Raw genomic sequence first — 17,414 nt, 5'->3', positions numbered from 1 at the left:
TTGGCATCATCTTCAACTATAACGCGGCAAGCGATCCCACGTTCGTAATATATAGCAATCCGTCCCAACTGCGCGCGAACAAAGCACTGACACTCCTTTACCGCGCGGCCAATAACCGACAACAGTGAATGATGAAAAACAACAGTGAAAAACCGACCACAGTGAATCGTTCGAGCGCGCCAATGATCGATTTGGCTCGCGCGGCTGCCGCGCCAATGCTCGATAGTTTGCCGTGGTATATAGAGAAGCGGCTATACAGGTGTCTTGAGTCCACACTAGTCCACATAATCCGTCCTACGTCACTCGCTCGCGGTCGCGCGTTAAGTACCTACCCACTAGCAGTTAGTTATTTAAAATGCCCTCGCCACGCGCCCGCCTGTGCAGTTGCGTGGCACGTACTATTCTTCTGAGCTAGTAACTCATTAGTATTAGTTAAATAAAGCGTAGGTATTTGTCGTTTTGCGGGAAAGTGAAGGATCTGGTGCCGTAGCCGAATGGCATTTCTGCAAACGAAAACGAAACGCCGCGAAAGGTAGTCTGGCTCTGTCTACGAGCTTTTCGTTTCGTGAGCGTTTGTGCCATTCGGTTACGTACCCTGTTACGTTAGTAAGTTATTAACATACATCGGGGTTTTGGGAGCGGGAATGATCTAGCCCAAAAAGGGTGAAAACGATGAACAACAGACATCACTATAACATTTCTAGGTACATTTGGAGCCAGATACATAGTTTAATCTATATTTCAGTAATTCAAGTTACTATAAACAGAGTTATAAATACACAAATTCATCCCCGCTCCCAAAACCCCGATGTATGGTTATTAATAATCTGTGGCATAGTGTGCAGTTGACCGGGCCCCGCCGGCCGCGCGAGCAGGCTACGAGCAGAGTTAGCGCGAGGTCTGCGCGGCGCTGGGTACCTGCGGCAGGCCGAACTCGTCGACAGGCACGCCGTCCTTGTTGCGCACGCTGTCGGCGCCGGGCTCCTTGTCCGGCGCGGCGGGCGCCTTCACTACGTCGTCTAGGTACGACGCGTCATCGTCTAAGGCTATCTCGTCGCCTGGAAATTAAAAAAAAATCTTAAGTACCTTTACTTTCTAAAAAAACAATTCAACATTCAAAGATTTAAAAAATACGCTAGCTTCCAGTGACGGTTGGTGAAAATTTCTGCTAGGCAACAATGAGCACAAAATAAACCTACCTTAACATTAGGTACTTTACTAGTAATCGATTTTAAGCAAGCCGGTGGGAATCGGCTTGTATGGACCAGTTGCTGCTGCTAGCTTCTCCTCTAGGGATTCAACAGATTAAAATCAAAAACGACTTCCTGTTCTTTCATGGTACAAGTCACGTCCTTATGCTTATGTTTCGATACAATATAAGGATCAAATGAATAACAGGTAAATTTGAAAAATAAGACAATGCAATTTTTCTCAAGGTTCAATCAAATTACTTGGCTTCTTGTCCTAGTCAACTCTCCAACGAGTCTCTCTTCTCATCCTGACTAGGTACCTAGGGCGTCAAGCTCAGCAGCTAGATCGTCGTCATGTTGCAACAAATTACAAATCATTTATTCAGCAAATAGGCCAAAGGGGCACTTTTACACGTCAATATACAAGTTGAACTAATATTACAATTGATAATAGGTACTAATTCTAAGTTCTAACTAAAGTATTACGTTACTACAATAATTAGAGATGTATAAGCCCTCTTAATGTCGATAATTGAATTGAATTGAATTGAAGATACGTAAATGACTCGAAATGTCACAACTAAAGATAACATGTATACTTAATCTAATTATGCTTAGCGATGTATAGGGTCTCCAAGAGTCAAAATCGTATAGGTAATCAAAATATTAACTAAAAGAAAAGAAACAAACGAGAACCGAACAAAATGTCCTAATGAAAATGAAATATAAATCAGAATGAATGTTATTAGGTATAATAACCCTGTAAGCTTAAACAGAACGGTCTTTAGACAGCACCCGTTCACGAGTAGGTATGACGCGTATCTCAGCCATCGCCTCCCTCAACCTTCATTCGGGAAAGTGGCAACTAGCATGATGTACAGGCGCGGCTCAGGGCTTCCTTCACCCGACAGCAGTCAACGTGTCTGCTAGTTTACATCCTGGTGCCCATTTCTCGAAAAATATTAGTGTGGTGTTATAACAACCCATACGATTTGAAAGTTTGTGGTCTAATACATACATATACATATAATCACGCCTGTATTCCATAAAGGCAGAGCACATGAACTACTAAGTTTCAGTGCCACTCTTGGCAAAAAGGGGTTGAAAGAAATCCAAATTGTGACATTGCAGTGACAGGTTATCAGCCTCTCGCCTACGCCACAATTAACCCATCATCCCACAGTCGACTTCTACGACACCCACGGGAAGAAAGTGGTGAAATTCTTAACCTGTCACTACAAGGGGCCGTCACCACTGTGGTTTAATAATATTAGTCTAATATCGTTCGAGAAATAGGCCCCTGATGTACGTACCTAGGGCGTCATGTTCGGCAGCTATTTCGCATACAGGACGTTCGTACGTACCTAGGGCGTCAAGCTCGGCCGCTAGCTCGTCATCATCCATCTCTGGCATGCCGTACTGGCGGCCCAGGGCTTCCTGCACCTCGTCGGCCTGTTCTAACATGTCGGCCAAATCGTCGTTCACATCCTGAAGTATAGATAAATGGTTTTTGTAAAAAGATGTAATTAAATACATACAATCACACCTGTATCCCATGAAGGGGCAGAGCACATGAAACTACTCAAGTTTCAGTGCCACTCTTGGAAAATAAGGGAACGAAACTGTGACATTGCAGTGACAGGTTGCCAGCCTCTCGCCTATGCCACAATTTAACCCATATCCCACAGTCACCTTCTACGACACCCACGGGAAGAAAGGGGTGGTGAAATTCTTAACCCGTCACCACACAGGTAAAGATATGTATAGATTAGATATGTATTTAACATCTAGCAGGCCATTTGTCAATAATAAGGTCTCTAATTCTAAAGGGAAGGATTTCAAATTTCATAAAGTATAAAAGTCACTATGCAAAGATTGCAAAGTATGGCTGGTCCTCTTAGAACAAATTAAATTATTCTGATTTGAAAATATTTTAATTTGTATTTTTTAAGTAGTAACACTACTATTATACTATAAACATTAAATAAATGTCATATACAAAGAAAAAAAAACTCGCAAAAGAAAAGATCGTAAAAGAAGCTCGGAACACTTGGAGGCCTTGGTCACTTTTTCTTTGTATATGACATTTATTTAATGGCTGGTCCTTTTGGTCCTTTTTATTTCACCGTGTATAGCATGGATAAACATTTGAGGCATTTGAGGTTAAATTATAGGGGTCATGGTTGCTATGGCGACTTGGGGGCCATATTAGGATTTGATGTCACATTTGGTATCATACTTTTAGAGTAAGTAAATTAACAAAACCTCTTGTAGAATTCCTATTTTCCAACATGGCTTATGAAAAATCCTGTAGCTAATTTCGGCTTTGTGTTCACAAAGCCTACGTAGTACTTGCAGATTATAAATTTGTCACAATAAGCTTCTTCTTAAGCTTTGGCACCTCGGGATACACGGAGACCTTTTTCGTTGGATCAAATCTTACGTTGAAAATCGAAGCCAATGTGTAGTATTATCAGGTTACACTTCTCAATGGAAAACAATTAGTTCCGGTGTACCCCAGGGATCTCATTTAGGCCCGTTGCTTTTTACGCTATTTATTAACGATTTAGATAAATATATCAAACACTCAAAGGTTTTGCTCTACGCAGATGACACGAAAATTTATAAAGTCATAAATACGGTTGAAGATTATTATTTGCTGCAGGATGATTTAACTAGTTTTGAGACATTCTGTAAAGATAATGATTTATTTTTAAATATAAATAAATGTTCTGTAATAAACTTTACACGAAAAAAAAATAATGCACAATATAACTTCACATTATGTAATAATCACCTGCGTAGAGTAACACTAATCCGTGATCTTGGAGTTCTAATGGATTCTAAACTATCGTTCATACCTCATTTAGATTCTGTCATAAAAAAAGCTTACAAACAACTGGGCTTCATTCTAAGAGTTGGTAAACCTTTTAAAAATAGTACCACCTACAAAATCCTCTTTAACAGTTTTGTTCGCAGTCATCTCGAGTTTGCTAATACAGTATGGAAACCTTATTATAATATCCATATTGAACGACTAGAACGGATACAAAGAAAGTTCCTTAAAACTCTTGATTTTAGAACTGGTCACACACATGTTAGTTATAGCGAATCTCTAATCCACCATAAATTTCAAACACTCAGTAACCGTCGAGATATCGCAGATTCCGTCTTACTCTATAAAATTATGCGCAATGTATTAGATGTCCCCTCACTACTACACCAAATACAGCTCAGAGTTCCCCGTAGACGTCAGCGCCACTGTCAGAAGAAAAGATTATTCTCGATTCCCAACAGTAGAACGTGTTATGCACAAAATATGTTCATAAGACGTGCCTGCAAACTATTTAACGAAAATGCCAAGCTTTCTAACATAGATATATTCACTTGTTCCATCAATACTTTAAAACGTGCTTTTGTTTAGGTAATAATGTACCTTTTCCTTTTCTTACGCTCTCAAATGTTTAGTTTTGGTTAAGTAACATTTAAAAAAAACAGACTGTGATTTTATGTAACAAATTAATGAAACTCTAGGTCTATATACTTTAACAATATTGTATAAGTACTGTTTGTAAACGACTGTATGTTTCTAAAATATAATAAATAAAAAAATTATATCAAATATGGATACGGCCAACAAACCCTCAAGAAAAGAGTGTACATCCATCTTAAAGGCTGGCAATGCACCTCCAACCCTTTTCTGATTTCGGGTGTCCATGCGGCAGTGATTGCTCACTATCAGGTGACCGGGTGCCATAGCCGAATGGCATTTCTGCGACGCGAAACGAAAACTAAACGCCGCTAAAGGAAGTCTGGCTCGCCAAAAGGCAAAAGCGATGAGATACATATCTACGAGCGTTTCGTTTCGTGAGCAATTCGTGAGCGTTTGTGCCATTCGGCTATGTACCCTGTCTGCTCGTTTGTCTCCTATTAGCATTAAAAAAAATATTCTAACACACATTACCTCAATGTTATCAATGTTGATCTTCTTAAACTCCTTCTTCATCTGTGTGACACCGTCCTTCATGGCCTGCACCGTGGCGTGTGTGTCCTTCAATGTTTGTGTGGCGTAGTTTGCTTGTTCCATGTTGAATGACTGAGCTCGTAGATTTTCTAACTGTTGTTCATACCTGAATGTGATTTGTAAAAGTTTTGAAAAAAAAAAGAAAATATTCTTTCAGTACAGATGGTGTTTTTTTTACGCACTAGTGCGAGAAGTGGTTCATTATATGTCAGGTCGAAAGTTCGGAGGACCATCTGCACTGAAAAACGTCGTACGATACACGTGCGAAAATAAATTCGTAACTCGTGTCGATTTAAAACACTCCCTTCGGTCATGTTTTAATTTATCTCCACTCGTTTCAAACTTCCTTTTTTACGCCCTTGTATCGTAATGTACTATTTTGTTCACAGAATAATATATATATTATTATTTTTCTAATGAATTTGAATATAAGCTTCCTTAAGACATTAACTTAGCTCCATTTTTAGGTGCAAACCAAAAGTATTTTTTATTTACATACAGGAAATGTAATATAATAATTAGTAAGAATTGTGGGTATGTTATGTTGCATAGTTATGTTGCAGTTGAGTAGATTAATTATGCAAGGACAGCCTTTTCAGGCAATGATTAAAATCCTTTATTTCCAGAATTTGTTTTGAATAATTCTCAAGTACTTATTACATACATAAACTCATGCCTGTATTCCCAAAAGGGGTTGCAGAGGACATATAGCTACTCAAGTATCCAGTGCTATTTTTCACAATTAAGGGGTTGAAAGTAAACAAAATTCTGATTTTGCAGTGACATGTTGCTATCCCATCACAACACAATTGAACCTCTATCCCACAGTCAACTTCTACAACACCACAAAGAGGAATGGGGGTGTTTTTCAAGTCAATGCAATATTAAACATACATTTTCTTCTGCTTTAGAACCCTCATAGCTTTTTGTTTAACAGAGTTTTTTGCTGGTCCTTCTCTCATTTTAGCCATTTGGTCTTTGTATTTCCTGAGTTCTGTCTCCAACTTGTTGACTTTCTGCTCTATATTGTCCGCTCGGCCATCTACCTATAAAATAGAGAGTAAATTAAAACAAAATGCTGCCACTCAATGTTCGTTATTATAATGTTTGTTCTTTGTATATCTCGGAACCATAGGTTCCTGGCCTCTGGGAGAGGTGTATGGGGCCAAAGCCAACAGCACATACACAGTATTATCTAGCTACTAACTGAAATTCAGATACTAACTGGATTATCCCTGTTTGCACTATAGCAATGCACCCAAGGACCATCCCCAGTTTGATGACAACAACGTACAAGGCGAAATCTGTGATTTCTTTTTGTAGCAGATAGCACCTTGTATGTTGTGGGTAAGGTTCAATTTTCTGAAAAAAATAATTGCAGGTTGTACCCTATACGTTGTTGTCATCGAGTTAGTGTAGGACTATTGTATGAAAGAAGTACAAAAAGAAGCCTAGCTTTTAGACTGAATCGATTGTGGACTGGTCTCTGGCACTATGGAAGAAACTATGGCACCTACCTTGATCAAGATCTCATTTTAGAAACTGCAGCTAGCACAAATTGACAAGGGGGCAAAATTGCAACAGTATAGTAGATTTTGTTTACAAAACTACAAATGGTTGCAACAATCAATCATGTGGAAACCAGGAAGCAGAAATTTCACTATCTCAAACAATAAAACAGCAACTCCCTATTGCATTAATGTTTGTAAGGTCGTAACTACACCGCCTTAGTTGTGCCTTAGTTGCACCCTTTTCTATACATTTATTCAATTCTCTATAGAACATATTGTATTATTTGGACATATTGGTATGTACTTCAAATTTATTGCAAATTTTTGCAGGAGTCAGATTTAAAGTAGTTAGTTCTATTATAGGAACAGGTATACTTATTTATTTTTCTGTTTTGTGATGCAGCATTTAAGGAAATTGTCCATAAATGCCACGAAACTATATCATATGTACTATGATATTCATTTTGGCGAGAGATTTAATCAACAACAACTCGTTTTGAAGGCGTATGAATCATCAAAGCATATCATCTAGGACCTACCTCCAAGACAAAATAATTACATTTACGTTACTTACAGTGCCAATGCAGTCTGTTATGCTGGGACCCGGAGTCTTTGATTTTCCTCTGCCGAATATTCTGTTCATTTTGTTTAGATTTTAAGAACACTTTTCTTAAAGATAAATTCCTTTTCACAAAGTAACTAAGTACGAAAATTTCCCTGATCTCACTCCACCAACAATCGAAATCGACAACAAAACCCAATTCAATGACATTGACATTTTGTGTATAATGATCAGCCAAATAATATACGGCCGGATAAACTAATATAATACATTTGAAAATGAATGGGCTCTTCTTTATTTTCTCTTTATATTTTTATGCAAATAAAATGTAGCTTTATTCAAATTTATCTAACTTTGCCGAATATGCTATGTTACGTCACGATAAAGTTGCGAGTCACAACAAAAATCGATTACGAATCGCACGAAATTATCGATAATGTTTATAGAGTCCTTTAAAAAATGTTGATTTATATGTAATGTAAACACCAGCTCCAAGGCAGCCAACTTGGCCAACTTAATCAACAAATGTCAAGTGTCAATGCCACTCAAAGTCAAAAGTCAAAACAATAACCGGTCTAGATTACAAACGTACTTGAACGAAATATTATTTTAAATATCGAGGTGTTATTGGCGTATATGATTTCCGTTGTCATGATTTACGACATATAAATGTGCTATATTATCAAGCTTTATTACTCGAGTATTTTATAATTTCTTTGATGATAGCGAAATTTGCAGTGCGCGTAGTATCGGTGTGCGTAATACCCAAACCTTTTTCCATGGCTCTACGGGGAGTAACAGTAAATGGTGTAGTAAGTAGTCTTTAGAACCTTTTCTTATTTATGTCTTAGTACAGTAGTAAATGGTATTACATTGAAGCGAGAATAATAACCTTAACACTTGAGAAGTCATCGACTTCTACGACACTACAAACGCAAGCCCACGTGCGTAGAATGTAAATATGCTTACAATATATGTATATAACCAATTTTTCTCTCGACTGTGTATTAAAAATGCTCATTGATCATTATGAATATGAAATAATTTTAATATGTCATTGTGTATTTAATATGCCGTGAGGAGTGGAGAAAAGAAGGGGAAGCCTTTGCCCAGCAGTGGGACACAATTTGGCTAAATAAAAAAATATGGGACTTACACTAAAATTATTATTCAATTCTTCTTCTTGTACTTGATTAGGGGCTGTGTAAGGCTTTGTAAAATATATATATGATTGCGAGCCTTTCTGATCTATTGTGATATAATTTACATTCATTTATACATCATTTTGTATCTTTACATTTTCAGCACAACCCATGCAAATCTCAATGCAGTCCCGTGCAGTGCTGGAAATGGGATATCAGCCCTATCATATACCACACCAAGTCAGTCAACCATGCTGTTATGGTGCTCAACACCCCCATCACACAGAGCCAGAGTTTCTTCACACAGCTATGGAACAATGGTAAGTCAGGCAAATTATGCAATTTTTGGAACAGCTGTTCGATGACAATATAATATAAGGTCTTCTTCTTAAGGTCTCCTGATGACTGTAGGTTTACAAGATACATTATTTTTAATTATTTATTGTATTTACTTTTTACTAAAAGCATTTTATTTTCTGAATCAAGAACAAGTCGGACATTTTTCATTCTGCCAAAAAAAGTTGTTGCCAAACTTAGAAGTAACTGAATGAAACATATTCACAACAATCAAAAACAATTTCTTTAATTTAATTTACAAATTTCTTTAATTCCAGCAAATCTAAGAATAACAGTGGATGGTGGGACCAATAAATGGGAGACATTCATAAATAATTGTCCCGAAGAAATACAAAAAGACATCAAACTACCAGACCTTGTCACTGGGGACTTTGATTCCATTTCTCAAGATACCTTAGAAAAATACAGAAAGAAAGGTTGTAAGGTGAAACTTTTATTTAGATAGTAATCTTAATTATTTATTTATTAGTATAAGCAGGGGCTGCCTACTATGCTAATAGTTTGTATAAAAAATGGGTTTTGAAGGATACAAACCAATATTTTTGAATTATTAAATGCTTTTTATGTAGGAATGAATCATGTATTTACGTAACAACAGAGATACCTACATCCGGTTTCCCCATTAAAAAACAAAATTATACACTAAAGAACAAATTTAAAACCATGTTTTTGTACGGAGTAAATACTGGTTGTCTAGCCCTGTTGGTAATTAGGCCATTTTTTTTTCGCATTAACATGTTTTCTACTCATTATCTGCCCATTTAACTAAATTATGTCATTAAACTCTACATGTGTCCTCTATTGTAGTAAAATTAACATACTATTGTCTTTCAGGTGACACACACGCCAGACCAAAATCACACAGACTTCACAAAGGCCTTGATGGAATTATCTACGCACTGCCGAGAAACCAACACAGATGTGCGTGCGTTTGTAATTATATTGTACCAATATGTTTAATTGGCACAGGTGGGCTCGTGACATTTTGCCAGAGTTTTTGAGTATAAGATAGCACTTTTTAAGAAAGTGGAAGTCGCTGAAACTGCCTTTAAAACAAAACATATTCCTAATTTCCCTCACTAGATATTATCATTATTTATTTAACATAATTCCTTGTATATTCAATGAAGTTACGCTATGTCCAATGGAGGAAAATGGTGACGATATTTGTATCGATAAGCGACCATCACCATTCTAATATACCTATACCCAAAGAGCATTGAATCACTACGTTTTAAGAGTCGGCACTCTCGAACAACCCTCGAACCGATTTATGCAGGCGTTTTTTCGACGGTCGTGAGGTCATGTCACTGCTACCAACACAAGAAAAATCGCTAGGGCTCGACCAACCCAGTCCCTAATTTTTATCGATATCGATAAATTTGCGATATTTTGCAGTATGGCGACTTAACAGTAAATTTATAGTATTTATACATATATTTAAAAAAATGTCTGGGATGGCTGTCAGAGGCGTATTTCAAGGATTTGGCGTTGGCATCCTGAGCCAGTCAGGATTACCGCCCCGTTAAGTGACGATAAAGTATGAAATTTAAGAAAAAACGCTGCTTCGCTATTCTAAAAAGAGCCTGCCGCCTTTAATACGCCCCTGTATAAAATGAATAAAACAAAAGCAAAATATACTATCACTTTTCTTTTACATTAAGTAATTTTTCTACTACCTTACAGCACTTCTCAGTTGAACTAATTTTGAGGCGTTTGCAGAAAATTCCTATGATTTACTGTGCCTGACGTTCATATTTGGCACTGCCTCCTAATTAAGAGTTTTGTTATAAGCCAGTATTTGTTGCTTCAATCTTCGTGTTTCTTGCATGTTTACCAGGGAAAGTTAATATTTACTGCAAAAAGCCTTGAAAACCTTTGCCCAACATTATCTTCATACAGGAGATGGATAAATATGCCGATTCTTCGTTACCTGTTAAAATTACCCATAATCGTCATCTGAAATAAAGAGATTATCGATAAGTTGGTCAGACTCTATTGGTATTTTAGGTTATTTGTTTGTTTACGAAAAAACTTATTTACAGAATGTTTTCGCTTAAATCGTAGACTGTACATGATAAGTACTACTTTAAATTGATTAAATGAGTAGGTAATGTTAGCAACTCGAAACGAAAATATAATAAAATACTAGTTACCGACCTGCATATATCCAGTGCAAAGCTAGGCAAAAACAAGCCACCGTCACAAATTTCACACTTTCTTATTGGTTTGCCCGAAATTTCAATAATAACTTTAGTTATTTTATTATTTACTTAACTTACAAAATTCAAACAAATTACGACAGATATTTGACGTTGATCACTTGACGTTTTGAAAAAAGAAACACGTAGGTCAGGCCATAGACTAAGGAAATATGAAACTCTATTATCTATGTATTTTTGCTACCAAAATATAATGGACTTTAGTACTATTAATAATAGATGTCATTTTGATTTGATAGCATTTTTTTTGTGTCGTAATGTTGGGAATCATTGCTTGATGATATTATCATACTATGAAGTGACGACGGGCTGCCTATACCTACCGACAAACGGGGTGAATAGGGATGGCCGGGATGAATAGTGACAGAACTTAGCATGTAATTTAACTGGCAATTTCTTGAAAGATAGCCACAAAAATTGTATATTCTATTGAAAATACCTAGCAGTAAAATTTGTAGCATACGCTTTGCGTAAGTAGGTATTTAGGAATAGTCAAATTAATTTCTACATTTTTATATTTCATTCCTACCCTGGTTGACTGTACCTATTTGAACTATCACCGGTCTATACAGACTGATCAAAAAGAGTAGAAATTAAAAAGTGGCAACAACGTAGTGTCGTCCCTATGGTTGCAAAAAAAACGGTATTTTTTCTGGCTTAAAAAAAAAGGTTTTTCTGGTGTACCTATGTTTTTTTTCTGTCGTACGAAATCTCAAAATTTGCAAAGGAGATAATACTTTTATGCGGTTTTTTGGACTTTATGTTAACTATTAAACGAATTTAATTTAATTCGAAATCTGTAGTTAGTAGTTATCGCTATTTACCGCTGGCAACACCACCGCCTCTCCACGCTTCAGGCCTCATCGGGTATTCCCCAATAAACGTTTGTACTTATACTGAATATTTATCGAATTAAAATGTACGTTATTGTTATTGAAACGTTACAAATCACGAAAAACCATTATTGTCGTATTATTTGTTCATCTGAAAAAAAAAACATATTAAGAAAAAAACCAATGATGCTCCGTTTTTTTTTCATAATTCTGAAAAAAAAAACATTAGTTTTTTTTTTTCTATTTGCAACCCTAGTCATCCCGTTTTCTAACACACATATTGATTGAAATGACAGTACAATGTTGCCACTTTTTAATTTCTACTCTTTTTGGTCACCGACTGTACCGTGACTGTACCGGACGGTTGACTGTACCGTCATACACTATGACGGTAAGTTGTAACTTTATGTAAGTTGTGTGCTATACATTGTTTAACTAGTAGTATATTGATGCAAGTGATTTGAGATCCATTTGCGACCATATCCAATGCGTGACCTCGCGGCATTATCACTTCGTGTGGACATAATTATACACTCACGACATCCCCGAGGCTCTCGATTGAGTCGTGATACCTTGTTTTACACTATGTAGAAAATATTTACTAATATTAAATAAACTTGTCATATTGCTCAAGAATATGGTCTAAAAAAATTGTATAAGTATGTTTTGTATTGTTTTCAAAATAGCCTTAAAAATGCCTTTACCGAAAAAGAAAATAAATGATCTTAGCTAACAATAATCTGTTGTTCTATTAAATTCAATACCATGGCGATTGTTCGCCACGGAGCGGGAGCGATTAGCCACGTGTCTACGCGCCCTGTTAGGTATGTGATGATTGCTAGGGTAGATAATCGCTATTAGTACCTTAACCACCGCTATCCTTATATCAGCAAGCAATCAGCAAGTCATAACACGAAGGCGTTAGCGATATCCACATTCCAAAAATCAAATTAATTTCTTTCTTTTAGGTGGACCACGTGATAGCAATAGCTCAATCATCCCGGCGGATGGACCAAATATTCGGCAACGTACAAACGCTATTCCTGGCAAAAGAGCACCAGCTCCTCAGTCCCGCAACCAGATTGTACCTGATTTCCGACGACGCGGTGTCTTGGCTACTCTCCCCGGGTGACCACGTGATAGTTGTGCCGGAGGAATCGAGGAAACATAAGAGAGCTTGGTGCTCGTTAGTCCCTGTTGGAGAGCCGTCTGTGGTCACTTCTACTGGACTGAAATGGAATTTGAGTGAGTATTTCATGGATTTTAAATTTATCAACATGTCCGGGTTTTTTATCGCTGTTTTTTTCCTCAGACACAAAAAGTCTGTGGGTTTTTATGTTCCCACTGTGGATGGTCTTAAGTTATTTTTCTATTTTATTTCAGATAATGGAACCTTAGCGTTCGGGAAATTAGTCAGTTCTTCTAACACGTTCACAGAATCGGAGACAGTGACGGTCAAATGCAGCCACCCGCTGCTCTGGTCCATGAAAGTGCCTAGTCTACTAAGTAAGTACCTACTACCAAATCTATTTGCTATGAGAAGTTGGTTGTGGGGAGCAATAAATACAGTTAAAACATAGTTTTTGACAATCTCGACTGTACGAAAAGATAATATACGAAAAAAAAACATTTTGATCTCGATACGAAGAACCTTATACTTATTATCATACCATTAAACGGTGGTTAAGTATTAGATTTAAGTTTATTGGTTGGGGACTGAAAATCAGCGGTCTCGCTGAGTTTCATCCATTTTACTGCACACACATCTGTAATTTAACTTACTAAGTTTTTATAAGTTCTTATATTTCTATTTCATGCTGTGTTGGTAATTTTTTTTTATAGTGAAAAATTATACATCCACATTGCATGAATTTTAGTGATAAATATAAGGTCTTCCGTCTTTCCATAAGCTATCTATAGCACATTAGTAAATCTTTAAACCATGGATACACTATACGACAAAATATCCTAAATGTGTTGCGAGCGACACCGGAACCACCACTGTATACAAAACGCTATCGATATTTGTATCGTGGGACATTTGTTGCCTAGTATACCCTGTAGGGCAAGCACGCGACAGTATTTCGCCCACAAAATACACTACCCGTCTTCTTCTAACTGTATTATTTAGAGTGTGACGGGTATTTCACGGCCGAGATACCATACTGTCGCGCACATCATGTGTTTGTCCTGCCGATTACCAACTTTACCAAGTACTATTAAGGTAGGCAATCTACTCTTAAGATTCTTACATTTACAAAATTTGTTCCAGATTCATGAAACTTAACAGTGTCTTAACACTAATAGTTAAATTAACTTAGCAAAGGAATAAATGAACAAACTTAGTGAAGCAATTTAGTTTATATATAATGTTACAAGTACATAAGAATTCATGTATAGTACCTACTCTACCTGGTACAGTTGCGTCTAGTAACATCTATATTGTATGTACATATATGTAGGTATGTGAGTGTGCACGGGTAAACGTCCTACTTTGTCGATTTCTATAAAGCCGCTTTGTCATAGAGGAATAAGTAAGGGAAGTCCATACATACACTCCATACATCAGTAAATGCGGGTTATTTGTATAGGCATAGTTAAGTGACATCTAGCGAAAATCACGCGTGAAATAGCGTTAATTATCAGTACCACTACTCGATACTGGGTGGCAGCAGTGTGTCGTCGGCCTAAAATGTAATATTAGAACAGTTTACAACTTATATTACAAACAGAAGGAATTGAAAACAGAATACTGGTTAATATTATTGTAATATTAGCTAAAAATTGGTGAGCATTAGACTCTTCGTTCGTCGCGACATCTATTGACAAGTAGCAGTACTGATAATTTACGCTAGTTGACGCGTGATTGGCGCGTGATTGTCGCTAGATGTCACTTAACTATGCTTATATAAATAACCCGCATTTATTGATGTATGGAGTTACAAATCTCTCCTTACTTATTCCTCTACGGCTTTGTCAATTTATTCATATAAAGATACAAGTAAGTCTCGCCTTAATGGTAGCCGACAAAAATGGGACGTTTTACTAAACACACTCACATATTATGAGCTTAGAAGCGTGTTCGGATATTTGTATTCGCTATAGTCGCACAAGTGTTTAAATGGACGTGATTGTACCAATAGTCCTAAGATACTGTGTTCTTAGTTACTGTTTTCCAGTTACTTAGGGTTGTGGTTCCTTATAATTAGAATTATAGTTACGGCTTACGGCCGTTACGGGTCAAAATCTGCAGTCGTAAATATCCTATATAAAAAAAAGTGAGGGAGGTATAATGAGAAAAAAAAGAGTAATAATAAATTGATAGACAGACGAGGACCCGGTCCGATTTTATAATAATATTTTAGTAATATCCTGTAATATTTTAGTAATATACACAATTTATATTTCTACATAATGTAAGGTTATTTACCTGTGGATCACAATATCATTTACCAAAGAGATTGTAGAAGAGTTTTGTATTAAAGACGTAACTAATGTACCCACGTAATTAATGACAGAAAGTTCGAAATCTCTAAAATATCTTGAAATTTTATTTGGTGTAGGTACGATTAAAACCATAATTGTTTGATGTCGTGGCTTGATCTTAGAATTAGGTAGGTAGCTAAACTTCAAACTCTGATAAACCTAGTCTAGTATTCTATCACCGTTTCATAATACCAAAATTAGATTTAAATCTATAAAATTAAAATTGATAATTTTGTTGCATTGTAAGCCTAATAACCTAATCTGAAATTCTGTTTGGCCACGATATACAGGTTGTAATTTTTATAACTGGCAATATTTCAGGAGGTGATGATAAATAGATATAGAAGCCAGAACAAGTATTCATGATTACCATAACTTATATTTAACCTGCCTTCATATTGCATCATGCATATAAAGTAAGATTTATGATTCAGTGTTTCTTAAAACCCTGGAGTTTTATAATTTACATACATAGACATGATTAGTTCCTATTATTTCTATAACTATAATAACTACATACATATTACATACCTGTAATGTTTCCCACCTTAGAATACATTGTAATATTTTTGCCATTGCAATAAACATGTTTACTTAGTTGAATTTTCTTAATTTTCTTGCGTGTCCTCTGCCACTGTAGTTAGGATAATTAAATATGAATAATGCATGACATGGCTAATGGATACAACATCGCTAAGATACTTTTGCTGAGATATGAACTACGCAGCTCGCAGTTCATCAGAAAAAAAAATCTAGCCTGCAGGGTTAGCACATGATTGGCGCGAGAGTACGTCACCACGAGATAGATCACACGGTTTCTTCTAATTGTACAGTCAACCAATTAGAATCCTAGGCCACTCCAGAACCCTGCCGTATTGACACCGTGCTTTATTTGCTATCGAAGTCAGTTTGACTTTTACTGTGAAAGGGTTCTACAGTGGCCTAGGATTCAGATTGGTGGACTGTACGAGTAATCGAGTATTAATGACACAAGGACGGGTAGTCTATTTCGCGGCAATCATGAGCTAACCCTTCTGGTGCTGGTATATACTTAAGTAAAGTCAACTGCCTAGAAAGGTAGCTACCCCCATTCTGCCCATGCATGGCCTTCTTTTTTATAATATTTTCTTGTATTATCTGAATTTTTTGAAAGTTTATTTTTAATAATTTAACAGCTTGATTTTAGTACTCACATGAGAAAATATTACATATTGCTATACTTGCATATTGAAACTAAGACTAAACAATAGCTAGTTAAAATTAATCAATCAATTAAATGTACCAAGGTTGCTGTTGGCATCCTCGCTATATCGCAGTTCATTTAACCCAACTGTCTGGCAGATGTGTATTCTTTGTACAAAATTAGAAATATTTAGCTTAATTTGGTAGTGTTTCGTAGTAACATAATCATTTGTATTATGTATTCATTGTAGTCTAGAATCAAGCTGAAGCCTGGCTTTGTACTAAGTAATTCTTTTAATTTATAGTCGGTCAAGCAAATCTTGGTACTGAAACAAGGCGCGGAATTCAAATTTGCTATGGTATGATAAACATTTTCAATATTTTTTTAATCATTCCGCGAACGTTAAGGTTTAGGAAGGAGCGTGTTTTATGAGAACAAATTGGTCGGTGACCCCTACATTTTTCAAATTTGCTGCCTTTTTTAGTGACAAGATTTGCTTTTAATAATTTTCAAACATAGGCATTGTCTCTGGTTTCCAATCCCCGCGCATATCAGCATGTGTGCGGAAAACTCGTGTGATGCGCGAGAGGCTGCGCCGTCAGTGCTGCCACCCGCACGGCACGATCACGAGATAGATCGATTTCCTTATCGGAGAAAACTGCGCTACTGTTTGCAGTCGAGGACCGTTTTGTTGGTGAGTTCACATTTTTTATTACTGTTTTTCGTGTAGTTTTATTTTTGTATAAAGGTGTACTAGGTTTTGATCTATCAAGGTATGTGTGGTGGACCGACGGCAGGCACGAATAATACTTTATACAAACTTAAATAATACTTTATACTTTAGTTAGTTTTTATTATTATATTGTTGAATGTTTTATGAAATAAATTTCTTTTTAATTACGTA

At 36.5% G+C, this 17,414-nt stretch overlaps 2 protein-coding genes across 3 annotated transcripts; one reads left to right on the top strand and one right to left on the bottom strand.

Moving 5' to 3' along the window:
• Positions 1-208: 208 nt before the first annotated feature.
• LOC125224855 (charged multivesicular body protein 5) lies at positions 209-7,489 on the bottom strand. The gene is made up of 5 exons (XM_048128353.1): positions 7,300-7,489; positions 6,109-6,260; positions 5,155-5,320; positions 2,555-2,678; positions 209-1,058 (listed from the first exon to the last, which is right to left on the bottom strand). The coding sequence occupies exons 1-5, from the start codon at positions 7,366-7,368 to the stop codon at positions 889-891; spliced, it is 681 nt and encodes a 226-aa protein (XP_047984310.1). The 5' UTR covers positions 7,369-7,489; the 3' UTR covers positions 209-888.
• Positions 7,490-7,854: 365 nt separating this feature from the next.
• LOC125242635 (thiamin pyrophosphokinase 1) lies at positions 7,855-17,198 on the top strand. Of its 2 annotated transcripts, none has more exons than XM_048151462.1 (7): positions 7,855-8,099; positions 8,593-8,749; positions 9,044-9,210; positions 9,621-9,707; positions 12,810-13,086; positions 13,225-13,347; positions 16,815-17,198. In XM_048151462.1, exons 1-7 carry the CDS (start codon positions 8,007-8,009, stop codon positions 16,940-16,942), a joined length of 1,032 nt encoding a protein of 343 aa, XP_048007419.1. In that variant the 5' UTR covers positions 7,855-8,006; the 3' UTR covers positions 16,943-17,198. The 2 variants fall into 2 exon arrangements, with proteins under 2 accessions (XP_048007419.1, XP_048007420.1); XM_048151463.1 differs by lacking the exon at positions 16,815-17,198 and adding an exon at positions 14,114-14,349.
• The last annotated feature ends 216 nt before the right edge of the window (positions 17,199-17,414 follow it).

Source organism: Leguminivora glycinivorella, chromosome 3 (genome assembly GCF_023078275.1).
Source record: "Leguminivora glycinivorella isolate SPB_JAAS2020 chromosome 3, LegGlyc_1.1, whole genome shotgun sequence".
NCBI lineage: Eukaryota > Metazoa > Arthropoda > Insecta > Lepidoptera > Tortricidae > Leguminivora > Leguminivora glycinivorella.
This window is presented reverse-complemented; position numbering and strand designations above follow the sequence as displayed.

Bases quoted from the DNA above. Each gene is read 5' to 3' on its own strand.
- LOC125224855 (XM_048128353.1), bottom strand. From the start codon at position 7,368: ATGAACAGAATATTCGGCAGAGGAAAATCAAAGACTCCGGGTCCCAGC. The intron at 6,261-7,299 runs GTAAGTAACGTA...TCTATTTTATAG, and splicing joins TAACAGACTGCATTGGCACT to GTAGATGGCCGAGCGGACAA. The intron at 1,059-2,554 runs GTACGTACGAAC...TTTAATTTCCAG, and splicing joins GGCCGAGCTTGACGCCCTAG to GCGACGAGATAGCCTTAGAC.
- LOC125242635 (XM_048151462.1), top strand. From the start codon at position 8,007: ATGATAGCGAAATTTGCAGTGCGCGTAGTATCGGTGTGCGTAATACCC. The intron at 9,211-9,620 runs GTGAAACTTTTA...ATTGTCTTTCAG, and splicing joins ACAGAAAGAAAGGTTGTAAG to GTGACACACACGCCAGACCA. The intron at 13,348-16,814 runs GTAAGTACCTAC...TTTAATTTATAG, and splicing joins GAAAGTGCCTAGTCTACTAA to TCGGTCAAGCAAATCTTGGT.